The sequence below is a fragment of the Carassius carassius genome, chromosome 14 (assembly GCF_963082965.1).
Source record: "Carassius carassius chromosome 14, fCarCar2.1, whole genome shotgun sequence".
NCBI lineage: Eukaryota > Metazoa > Chordata > Actinopteri > Cypriniformes > Cyprinidae > Carassius > Carassius carassius.
Genome location: NC_081768.1, coordinates 20,813,306 through 20,826,028, shown reverse-complemented (window position 1 = coordinate 20,826,028; position 12,723 = coordinate 20,813,306). Strand labels below are relative to the sequence as shown.

At 39.0% G+C, this 12,723-nt stretch overlaps 1 protein-coding gene across 2 annotated transcripts in view; it reads left to right on the top strand.

Annotated features, from left to right (window-relative positions):
- LOC132157311 (methylcytosine dioxygenase TET3-like) overlaps positions 1 to 11,229 on the top strand; it is a 39,715-nt gene extending 28,486 nt beyond the window's left edge. For both annotated transcript variants that reach the window (XM_059566598.1, XM_059566599.1), the window contains 9 exons: positions 1,515 to 3,621; positions 3,709 to 3,799; positions 5,125 to 5,218; positions 5,312 to 5,520; positions 6,869 to 7,019; positions 7,487 to 7,576; positions 7,764 to 7,901; positions 8,004 to 8,316; positions 9,369 to 11,229. In XM_059566598.1, coding sequence (XP_059422581.1) covers positions 1,515 to 3,621; positions 3,709 to 3,799; positions 5,125 to 5,218; positions 5,312 to 5,520; positions 6,869 to 7,019; positions 7,487 to 7,576; positions 7,764 to 7,901; positions 8,004 to 8,316; positions 9,369 to 10,333 — 4,158 coding nt within the window. In that variant the 3' untranslated portion in view covers positions 10,334 to 11,229. The remainder of the gene's footprint in view (positions 1 to 1,514; positions 3,622 to 3,708; positions 3,800 to 5,124; positions 5,219 to 5,311; positions 5,521 to 6,868; positions 7,020 to 7,486; positions 7,577 to 7,763; positions 7,902 to 8,003; positions 8,317 to 9,368) is intronic.
- The last annotated feature ends 1,494 nt before the right edge of the window (positions 11,230 to 12,723 follow it).

The following is a 12,723-nucleotide window of genomic DNA, read 5'->3' as shown; positions in this document are numbered from 1 at the left end:
GTCTCATCTTCCTTGTGTTTTCATAGTGTTCATCACATTTCTACTGAATTAAACCCCATGCTCAGCAAAAGTTTGGACATCTGTATTGCAGGAAGCAAAAGATCTGAACATTTACAAAGGCCTCCCATTAGATCCCTGTCCAGACTACTTTGTTTTTGAAAGTAGTTTTTGTTTCACTACTGGATGGGAACATCAGAAGAGCTGATTACTATTCTCTTCCTATTCCCCCCAGTAATAACAGTTGCAGCGGCTGCCAGGTTATTGCCTCACTTTTGTTTCAACCCCTCTGTTGCATCAGCCTTCTCCTGGCATAAGTGTTAATGATACATGAAGGAGTTTCCCTCAATACTGCATTGTTGGTGCTGCTGAATTTATTTACACACTGCACTAAGAGACACATTTAACTTGCTTATAAATATAAAAAAAACGTGAAACCACAGTTTCTCACACAATGACTGACTGACTCCTGCAAGTATTTAATCTTATTCACACTGCTTTACACAGGTGGTAAAACTGTGTTTTATGAGAGTTACTTAGATTACAGTAAGGCAGGCATGCTGTGAAGGCTCTCACATGCATTTTTTTTTTTCATTTCCTCCTTTTTCTTTTCTGGTGCGGAAAAACAATTATGAGGCTATAATGAGTGTTACTAATAATGTTCACATTGTGGTATATTGTGGCTTTGTGGCTGTCATTTTAACACAATGCAGCATGATTAATTGTATCTTAATAATCACATGTAGATTGATTTTTATTGTTTTAATAAATGCACATGTTTGTGTAACTGCATGTGGAGCATTCCTGTAGCTGAAACAGTAACACAAAGTGCTGGCAACACAGTTATGTTCATGGCTCCAATTCCTAAAAAGTGTCATAATGTATATTTTTAGGATGAAAAATAAACTTAATTGCTTTGCACACTAAAGCTGCACTGTTCATTTTGTCTCTTAAATGATTAAAAAATAAAAGTACATACATATTGTGTTTGCATTTTTTAATCATCCGTGTACATCAAACTTTTCAGCTTCACTCTACTTTTCTCTTTGGTTTAGATTTGACATGACAGGTTTCAATTTTTATAGGCTTATCAAAGTATAATTGGGTAAAGTAAGGGCATGATTTGGAAGATGGACTTTTGCACTCTCATTAATGACATTTTGTTATATTAACTTAAAATCATTAAACAAATAACACAATCAAGCTTGCTGAGCTGTACCTACATTCCTCAACAAATGTTGTTATTACTGTGAATTAATTAATTGGCATATTATGAATATTAAAGAAATGCATATTAGTGTTGATCAGTTGTTCATTTTCTAATACAAGCTATAGACTAGTGAGTAACTCACATAACACAGAAAAAGTGTTTTTGTGTATTGCTTAATCACCCCAAGTTCTGTGCCATGATCCACTGTGGCACCAGCTGTCATAAGTTGGGATGACCAGTTGCAGTATGTCCTGCTTCACACCACAGCCAAAACTTGCTGAAGCATCTCTATATCTTTCCACTGCAGGTTGAGTCAGAGGCAAACTCAGTAAATGGCACAAGCTCAGAGCAGATGGAGGAGACCTGTGCGACACCAGAGGAAGAGGCGCATTACATATCCTTAACACACAATGTTCCACCTGATGTTCCCACGCCTCTCCAGCATGGCTTGTTACCAGCCCCTCCTGGAAAGGAGCCTGGGACCACTGATGTAATACTCCCTCACAACAGTTCTCTAACCTGTCATAATGGTGCTGAACACATCAAACCAAACACTGAGAGACATGTGGATCCCACTGAGCCACTTGCCACTTTCCATAGATCCATGATTAAGAAGAGTCATGAATCCGAGTCCGTTCAAGAACAGACTTTTCCTCTGAAGAAGATCAAACTGGAGGAGCAATGGGTTGAGATTGATGACCCACTCTCAAAGCACTTAGAAACTAACGGGTGCTACGAAGATGCTTTATCTACCCTAGCAGCTGTGGTCTGCTTCTCCAGTACGGACCGAAAAGGTCTGGAGGAGAAGCTTTATGGGCCTTGTGCCTGTTTAAAAACTGAGCCGAAAGAAAAACCATATCAGTGTCAGTTAAATCAAGGAGAAAGTCCAGAAGAACCTCCTCAGAATGATAACATTGCACTATCTTTACCTAGTGTCCAGTCTCTGTTCCAGCATAGGAATATTAGCGTTGATCAGGCTATAGCTATTGAGGCTTTGACCCAACTGGCAGCTACCCCACAAACAGTGCCCTTTGAAATAGAAAACCAGAATCAGGACGCTCAGCGAGAAACGTCTACGTGCTCCGCTTCAAGCAACCACATACCTCTTCAAGAGGCTAAACCAGTTTCAGATGTTTTCTCTAACAAGGTCTCTGTAATCAGTACATCATTGCAACAGACTTCTGTCATCTGTAACCCTATGAAGAGGCCAGCCAAATTCACTCAAAGTCAAAATCAGCATTGTGCGTCTACCTCCAGAAAACTTTCCTTGAAGGATCTTCTGGTGGCCAGCTCAGAATGTGAAAAGCTATCGTATACCGCGGAGAACCGCAGAAACGGCCAAGCACTTTGTAAACCTGATAGGTTAGAAGGCACTTTCAAGAAGTATAAGCATGGAGAAGCCACTCAGATCTCGAGAAAGAGGGACGAGGAGGAAGTTGCGGCTCAGTTGGTGCAGCTTGCGTTCATGATCGAATCCCGGCAGATGCAACTCTCGGAAAACAGTCCGCCAAAAGGTATGCCAACTCAGACCATGAAATACAATCATAATTATTCAGGGCAGCACTTGAAAAAGCAAAGGAAACCTAAAGCGACGCCATCAAAACCCAGGGTGTCTAAGAAGAAAGCTGCTGAGATCGAGGGTAACCATTGTAGGATTCCATTGGCCAAGAAGACGCCCAACAGGAAAACCCCACTCAAGGCCGCCATTCAGAAAGCCATTTTGCAACAAAAGATGAGGTTCCAGCACAAGAGGAGTCCATTTCTTCCCCAAGCACAGATAGACCTGAAAAAGTACATAGCGGAGGCCCGTCATGAGAACAGGCAGCTCTTATACTACAGCAACTCTCTGAAGAAAGAGAAGTTTGAAACGATCTTAGGTTCTGGTAAGCAGAATGGCTTTCACTTTAAATACGAGCAAGGAGCTCAAGGTCATTCTTTACCGCCACCAAACGGAGTCTTTCACAATCATACGAATGACCATCTAGGTGCTAGCCAGTGGCCAAGGCATGAATGTGAACAACAAATTATTTCTCAGGTATCGAAAACCTACGATGTGCTAAATCATGGTGCTAAACAACAACCTCAGCAAACCATGGCCAGTGAACCCTGTAAAGACTTGCCGCAAAGCCCAGGGATGTACCATAAAGCCAATGGCTTTAATGATCATCAACACTTGCACATGAATCAAAATGGATTTTACAAAGTGGAGAAGTCTGGAGGTGTTACTGTGTTGTCCACATCCAGTGTACATTTAGAAAGCGGGGACGTGGTGAACCCTGGAGTACAGACTCCTACCAAGCACACGATCAACAGCTTTTTGGAGTCCCCGATGAGGTTCTTGGACACACCGACCAAGAATCTCCTCAACACCCCCTCTAAACAAATCACTGAGCTGCCCTCCTGTGACTGTGTGGGTAAGTCATATTATCATATCATAACTTGAAATAAAAGTTGGCTCGATCTCCTTTCAGTTAATCTGTGAACACAATTTCCCTCTACAGAACACGTGATTGAGAAAGAGGAGGGTCCGTACTACACTCACCTTGGATCTGGCCCGAATGTAGCAGCCGTGAGAGAGATGATGGAGAACAGGTAAAGTGGAACTCTGTGGTTGCTATGTTTACATGCAATAATGTTTTCTCTCACTCCAACACAAAAGTATACACCTTTTTATTAATTTGAATGGATAATTAAAAAAATTACATGTATTTATTTAATTTATAGTTATTGTTTCATATTTTAAAAAATCCCCCTCTCTCCCACTTCCCTTTCTGTTTGTCTGTGCTATCCTTTCTCAATAAATGCCGAAATAATAAAAAAAATAATTCTGAAAAAATTGCACTAATTAGCCTTTTCCTGTTGATGTATCAGTTGAATTAATAACTGATTATCTGGGTGCATGTAGCTTATATTGCATAGTTAAAAACTGGGCTTGGCAATCAAATACTTGAAGTGGAGCCCTGCCGTGCTATATTTTTTTTACGTTGACAGAGAAGTATACATTTAGCTATATACTTATCTGCATTCAGAGTAGCAACCACAGTTGTGTTTCAGCAGAAACACACTTTCATGCTCTCTAGAAGCTGAAACAGGAAGCCTATAACTGGGTTTAAGGGGCCCTTAGAGTGATTCTTAACACAGAGGTTACTACTGAACTGCGGTAGATATGACAGAGTTATGCTGTGATGATACTATTTCCCTTAAGTTGCACAATCAAAAGTATTACACGTACCGTGTTTGCAAAGAGCATTATATTGATATTTCTCAAACCTTCAGGTTAGAGTTTGTTTCAGATCCCTAACCCTAAATATTACACTTCTGCAATTAATATGCTTTATAATATAATATAATATAATATACAGATTACATTTAAACATTTGTTTGTTTTGTAAATAATTTCAGTCTGTTTTTTTAAATGCAAGATTAAAGTTTGAAAATCCTATTAGGGTTGCATTGTTGAAATGCCCACCAATCAAAATGCACCTGATGATGATGATGTTATCATGATATTTACATACTAAATTCTGATTGGCATTGATTTTTGGATATATTTGCATATTGAATCATGATGGATCTGTTCTTCATTACATTCATACTTAACAGTAAGAAACACACATCTTAATATAGTTAGAAAAAAAGGGGGGTCAATTCAGATTTATACATCTGAAATTTGTGTAATAGTGGGTGGGTATAATGGCTCATTTGGCTTCAATACAGTGACAGTTTAAAAGCCAGTTCTTTTAGAAACAGTATATCTATGTAATATAACATAAAAAAATTCTTACACAGTTTAATTGTGTCTTTTTATATAAAAATATATGTACCTTTATATTTTATGAACGGAGGTCTGTTGCAAAGGGATCGTCATGTTTGGGGGTCCTTGGCATAAAAAAAATATTGAACTTTTTTCATCACAGATATGGCGAGAAAGGCAACGCAGTCCGTGTGGAGGTTGTTGTGTATACAGGCAAAGAAGGGCGGAGCTCACAAGGTTGCCCAATCGCCAAGTGGGTGAGTGATCTAAGGAAATAACTAGCAGTCTGCTAAGAGCTTCAGAACGTCTGTTCCTTCATATACTCTGTGCACATGTGTTCAATCCTGCAGATCATACGCCGAAGAAGTGAGGAAGAGAAGTTGTTGTGTCTTGTGCGGCAGCGTGCTGGTCACTGCTGTCAGAACGCAGTGGTAGTCATTCTCATCCTGGCCTGGGAGGGGATCCCACGCAGTATGGCTGACAAGCTGTACCAGGAGCTCACACAGACTCTCTGCAAATATGGCTCGCCCACTAGCCGCCGCTGTGCCCTCAATGAGGAGTGAGTCACAAGTGACATACGGACAGAGTGTGTGGGAATGATTCACGTACAAACTCCCTCACACAAATACAAAAGAACATTTGGAGGTTGTTCTTGATGAAGTGTTTGTGAAGCATGAGTACTTTTCTTGAAACTCCTTCACACCATCATTTTGTAAGTGTACATTCACTGCTGAAAAGACCAGGCTGGATTAGTCAAAAGCAGGGTCGGAAATTATCTTGGGGCCAAAATGTCACCAAAATGAACACAAAAATTGAACTAAAATAATTAGACTAAACTGCATGATTTAACTAAAACAATGTGAACACGAGTATTGACTACTAACAACAATGTGTGTTAAGCATTATAAATAAAACCCAAATGTTGATCATTTTTGGCAACAGATTCTGATTGATTTAATTAATTCATTAAATTTACATATTTTAAATAAAAAGACAACAGATATATTTAAATAAGGTTATTATTACAAAATTAGCCTTACAAAGGTAAGATTATGCCCCAGGAAATCACTTCCAGGATTCAAATACTGCTCCTTAATGGAAAACTTTATTTCTGTTATGAATGTTCATTAATTTGTGGAAAAATAATTAGTCCACCCAAATGATAATTTAAACTCATTATTGCATTAGATGATAAAAACATAAACATTACAAAACGTAGCTCTAGAAAGATTCAGCATTGCATAAATAATGTTAGTAAATGGGTAATAATGAGCTTTAAAAATGCAGATTTATTAAGTAACAAAACACCACTGTCTGTTGCTCGGAGATGCACAAAAGTAATGCTGCGGCTTAGTTTGAACTATTTTCATTGGCAAATTGATAGACAATACTGAAATAATAGACAATACTGTATCTAAAATTTTAGGGTTTTGACTTAATGTTTATTGAACTACTGTATAAAATCAGTTTCACATTTTCAGTCATAAAGATATTTGGCAAGCAAAAAAACTTGCTCATGTGATATTGCTAAACTATATCATATAATATGAATATAAGACAAAAACCTATACGGGCATTTTTGCCCTCATATCCTTGAATTTTAGGGGCATATAACTAGATATGCTTGATCACACAGTGGGTCATTGCCCTGCATCATGTTTGTCATGCAATGCAATTCAAGATGCAATACAGTTGTCAGCCCTTTTTGGGTGCGTTAAATGCATTAATAATTTTAATGCATAATATATATTCCATATTTTCCACACATGTTAAACCACCAGCACCAAGTTTTATATTATATCATATATCATATCATATCATATCATATCATATCATATCATATCATATCATATCATATTATAGCACTGTAACTTACCTTACCCTACCTTCTTCTTCTCTCCTGTTAGTCGCACTTGTGCATGTCAGGGTTTGGATCCAGAGACCTGCGGTGCCTCTTTCTCGTTTGGTTGCTCCTGGAGTATGTACTTCAATGGCTGCAAGTTTGCACGCAGCAAAACACCCCGAAAGTTCAGACTGCAGGGAGACTATCCTGAGGAGGTGAGCACTAGATGGGCTCATAGGAGATACATTCTCAGTCCACTAGAAATGTGTGAAGAAATGCTCTGTTATGAAAAAATTACATGCTGGTTTTCAAAATCCTGCCAACAAGCCATAGTGGCTTTAAATGAGATGAGCAACTCTGATGAGAGGATCCTGTGTGAGCTTACCTGAATTACCTCGTTTACCTGAGCCAGTTTAACCTGTAGCCCTCTAGCACTGTACCATTGAGTACTGAGTCATTATCATTCATTGCAATGCAAACACATTGTAAATTGTCCTCATTATTATACACTTTCAGCCAATTCAAGTGTGATTCAAGTGTGATTCAAGTGTGATTGTTATTCAAAAACAGAAAAAAAAAAATGTAATCATACCAACCCCAAATTTTTTGAAAGGTATAATATTTATGCTTTATGGTAATTTTCTTTCATCTTCCAAACAACAATATTTGATTTTGTGGTTAGGAAGAGAAGTTGGAGAAAAACTTGCAGAATCTGGCATCAGAGTTGGCCCCCGTGTACGAGAAACTTGCTCCTGTGTCCTTTCAGAACCAGGTAGGAATGACACAATCAAAATGTCACAATGTTAAACCTCCTCTTAAGCAGAGCCCAACAGTAAAAATGTTGGCTAAGTTAGTTGATTTCGTGGTTATATTGATATTTCTATAGCAGGCAAGATAAAGCAAACTAAGCTCTGTGTACATTTGTAAAGAAAGTATAGTAACAATCTGTAACCTGTCAGGTGGAGCAGGAGCAGCAGGGGCAGGCCTGTCGGCTGGGCAGGACCGAAGGTCGGCCGTTCTCTGGTGTGACTGCATGTGTGGACTTCTGCGCTCATGCCCACAAAGACACACATAACATGACCAATGGAAGCACTGTGGTGAGTCTCACGTCCACTGTCAATGTCCTCCTAATGTGTTCTTTTTTCCTTTTCTGACATCTGAGATGAATGGGATGCACACTTGCCTCATGTGAACTGCAGGTATGCACTTTAACCAAGGAGGATAACCGTGCAGTGCGGAACATTCCAGAGGACGAGCAGCTGCACGTCCTGCCACTCTACAAGATCTCTGATACGGATGAGTTTGGCCATGTTGAGGGCCAGTGGGCCAAAATAAAATCTGGGGCACTGCAAGTCCTCTCGGCTTTCCCAAGAGAAGTGAGGATGTTGGCCGAGCCCGTCAAATCAGCACGCAAGAGGAGGATGGAGGCTAAAAGAGCCCATGCTGAGAAACTAAGCGGCCTGCGCAGTAAGCAGGGTACTCCTGTGAAAGTGAAGAACGCGCATCTTAAAGGTATATCCAGTTCAGGCAGGGTTTTTGGTGTGGAGGTGGAGGAACATTAAAAATGTTTAGTGCTGGGGAGGCTCCAGAAACGGTTTTAAAACCCCTGGTTTAGGAGGCATATAAAATTCACCATTTTCAACTAAAACAGAACATTTCTAATACATTTTGGCCATCTGTTTACACAATAAGCCTGAAAATGCAAACTTTTGAAAATGGGTATCAAGGTGCAAGTTTTTAAAAACGATACAGTTTAGTCTCTGTGTAAACAGCAAAAATTAATTTGAGAAAACGGCGATGTTCATACTCGCGTGTTGAGTCTATAGGAATGCGGATGTGTGCAGGCATGTATTGTTTCTTAGCAAAGTGACCTACTACTGGCCGCAAAACTTTTCTAAAATGCAAAGAAAAAACTTTTCAGTTTTTTCGTACATTGTTGTCGTGGAAACTTACCCTTTTGGTGACCTCTGAAGCAGGTTGTCTCAAAGTGTGAGCCAGGACGCTCCAGTAACAATCATCTTTCTGTTATCTGCCATATTTCAGAATTATATCTAATTCTAACACTCACTTTAAGATTATATATTTTATAAAGAATTGAATAGCACAGTTAAATGTAATCTTTAGCAAATTTCTAAATGAATATCCATTGTTCATGCTGTGATGCCTAAATTCACATGTAGCATTTAAAATTAATTTTACCATTTAGATTAGTTTGTTTCTTTGTTTGTTTGTTTTTCACACTATTCAGTCATAGCATGAAAATATTTATCATTTTATTGGTATCGGATAGAATTTTCACATTTTTTTTTAGTAGGCAAAAATAACCACTGAGATTATAAAATATGGGCATATGATGGATATGTAATACGAATGATTTTAATTCATATTGTAAATTAAATATACATTTCTCTTGAGAATAGATCATAAAATAGGGGCAGTTGTGCCACTGATTTATTCCAGGAAACTTTTGGGGACTTCTCTAATCTACATTATTATTATTATTATTATTATTATTATTATTATTATTATTATTATTATTATTATTATTATTATTTTGTCCACAGGTTTCAAACAAACCTCTGTTGAACATTCACCATGTTTGGAAAAGGATACTCATAATTTAAGTTCCAGCATGCGATCATCTGGTGTTCCAGGCATTGGAGACCAATTCTCAAACTTTCGCTCTACTGTCCCGTACAACCAGAGTAACACCAGCCGCACCCCTCCTGTGTCCTCCAGCTTTGACATGTCCACACACCCAGAGTCCCCTCGACCGCATGATCCCCCAAGAGGAACGGGCCACACCAATGGCTCTCCTTCTCTTAGACACGGGTTCGAGACCATCAGGCACATGTCTGAACCGTTCAGACACTCGTATCCGAATGATTCTCTGAGAACCAATTCGAAATACTCTCCCTCGTTCAAATCCGAGCCTGAGGAGATGCGGTGCTTCCAGGGTGGCGCAACTCCCACCCCACTCTCCCCACCCACGTCCGAGGGTCTCCACAGTCGCTTGAACCTGGAGGACCACTGCAACCCTCCAGTTATGGCACGACCCCTGACCCCAGTGGAGGAAGTGTGGTCGGACAGCGAGCACAATTTCCTCGACAGGGACATCGGTGGGGTCGCGGTGGCTCCTTCCCATGGCTCTATCCTGATCGAATGCGCTCGACGGGAACTGCACGCCACCACTCCCATCCTGCGGCCCAACCGCACGCATCCCACCCGCATCTCCCTGGTCTTCTACCAGCACAAGAGCCTGAACGCTCCTGGCCACGGCCTGCAACAGTATGAGGCTAAAATGGCAGAGAAGGCCAGGGAGAAAGAGGAAGTCGAGCATCTGGGACTCAACAACAGGTCAAAGGAAATGGATTGGGATACGGAGAGCGAAAACGAGACTTATCCAGAAGAGAGACACAAGCTTCAGGTTCCTACCCGTCAATCGCTAACAGTTTCGCGTGACGGCATCATCATGTCAGCGCCGTACTCCCTTACACACGTCACTGGGCCTTACAACCGCTGGACGTGAAATTCTCCGTGCTTAGCTAATGCCTTACCTCAGCTAGTTCTCATCCTTTCATGCCCGTGCTTTTCATCTCAGCTTTTACGAAGAAATAGACTACCGTTTGTGGGTTTTTAACTGTGAGTTTTGATGTTTATGTCTGTGTTTTTTTTATTGTAAAGAGATGGTGCTCAGAACAGATGTTATAAGACTGGTTTTATACATATAGATGAATCTAGTACATAGAAGATTTGATTATTTATTCTGATCATTTTCAAGACTATTTTGTAATTTAATTTCTGGTCCAAGCCTGTTTACTGCAATAGGAGTATGTCATCCTAGAAATTACTTGTGTAGTAAACACTCCGAATTGACATTGTCAAATGTGAATTCTATATTCTCGTCTTAGCCTTGGGTGCTGTCTTGTCTGACACTCGGTAGTTGCTATTTTATGATGCCATTGTAGCAGTAAGGTTAACTGACCAATATGAACCATACATGGGTCATTACAGGAACTATACATCAGTTTTTTGTATTGGTATGAAGGTACATTGTTCCGGCATTATAAGACATTGTTGGGGGATATGCATTGCAAGTAACACAAGTAACATAATCAGATTCATTTTTTCAAGTAACTAGTAAAGTAACAAAATATGTTACTTTTTTTATATAAATAAATTGACACTTCTCCTGTCCAAATGTTGAGATAAACTGGGAGTTCCAGAGGCTTATTAATTTCACTTTTGGTGTGAAATGGCCTTTACAGTTGCCAAAATTTTAACTTTTGAAGTTTTTGTTTTAAAAAACAAATAAGCAAGCCTAGCACAAGAGACAAAAAGTAACGCAAAAGTATCGTAATGCATTACTTTCCATAAAAGGTAACGAATGTAAAAGTTGCTTACTTTTTTTATGCAGTAATGCAATATTTTAATGCATTACTTTTAAAAGTAACTTCCCCCAACACTGTTGTGAGGCATAGACATGGCATCCTTTCAAAAAGCACTTTGTATCTTCAGACCAACTTGACCTTTGAAGTTTCCAATATATGCATTTGGTTGATCATCGAGTAATAGTCACATTTTTGTTATCATGATTATGAAACTTTGCATATTTAAGCAATAATCATTGAAGGGTTAATGCTGCATTTTGACGACGTGTCCAAACTGGTTAATTTCTGGCACTTATGTAAAATTCTATAATATTTGGTCCCAAATTTTGAGTCTCTCTTTTTTTTTTTTTTACTCCCAAAGAGGTTGAAACATGACTTGAAATAGCTTAATCATTTTATACAATTCAAGCGTGTTAAGATATATTTGAATGAATTTACTGTATGTTTTTCACTGGTGCTTCTAAAGAGATCCCATGACACCTCCTGAGATGTTTTATTTGAAATCAACATTTTCTGGTGCGAGGGCTGGGGTGGATCAGTGTCTGTGCATTTTTATACACAAGTATGTTTGGTTTTATTTAGGTGCATTGAATGAAAAGATAAATTTTATGACTATGTAATTGCATATGTATCCAGAGGCCTAGTCAAGATATTGGCTCAAGCGAAAGGTTTACATTACTCTTACATGAAGTTTAAAGTGAACATACGGCTAAGAAATGTCTTTTAATTTCATCTTTATGGTGCTAAAGAGTGTACGTCAGTGTTCAGAACCATTGTACACCCAGAATGCTGTGCTTCAGCACTTGAAACAACATCTTGTGAAGTAGGTTGTGAGAAACATTACACATTGTCTCTGAAAATGTGTTTCAACTAGTACTCTAGCTGCAACAAAGATAGGAAAGCTCAACAGTAACCCAATGTGAACCTATGTTTTGGGGAACTTGAAGTCACAAAGTGGCATGGGTATGTTCACGCTACTGTCTCTTCAATTAAATCTATTTTTGCTGAACAATGATACTGTTGTTTTTGTGTAAAACCATCATGTGTAACAAAAAGAAGATGATATTGTAACCCTGAGTTGAGTTTGTATATAGCTCAGGGAAAGTGCTCATCATTGGTGCTTATTCATACCAGAGTCCCCTAGCATTGACGAATCACATGTAGGTGACTCACTAGTTCTGGATCTTTCTTTTTGGCCGGTGCTGAATTTTTTACTCAGCTTGAATATCATTAGATCATGCTATATTATTGAGTGTTTTTCCTCTTGACCTTATGTGGCACAAATAATGCTATGACCTCACAGTCCCCTGATGGTAATTGACTGACATTGAAATGCCAGTACTATGAACATCATATAGCCTAAGGGAATTACCAATGCAATTTGATTCAATGCTCACTGATTTTATGCATTTTTCTAAGCTATTGTTTTCCAAGCTCTTGTTTTATGTCAATTATGGGTTGGTTTTTGTGTCGCTGGTTAAAAAACTAGTTATCTGTGTAAATTACGGTAGATTTATAATACCATTAA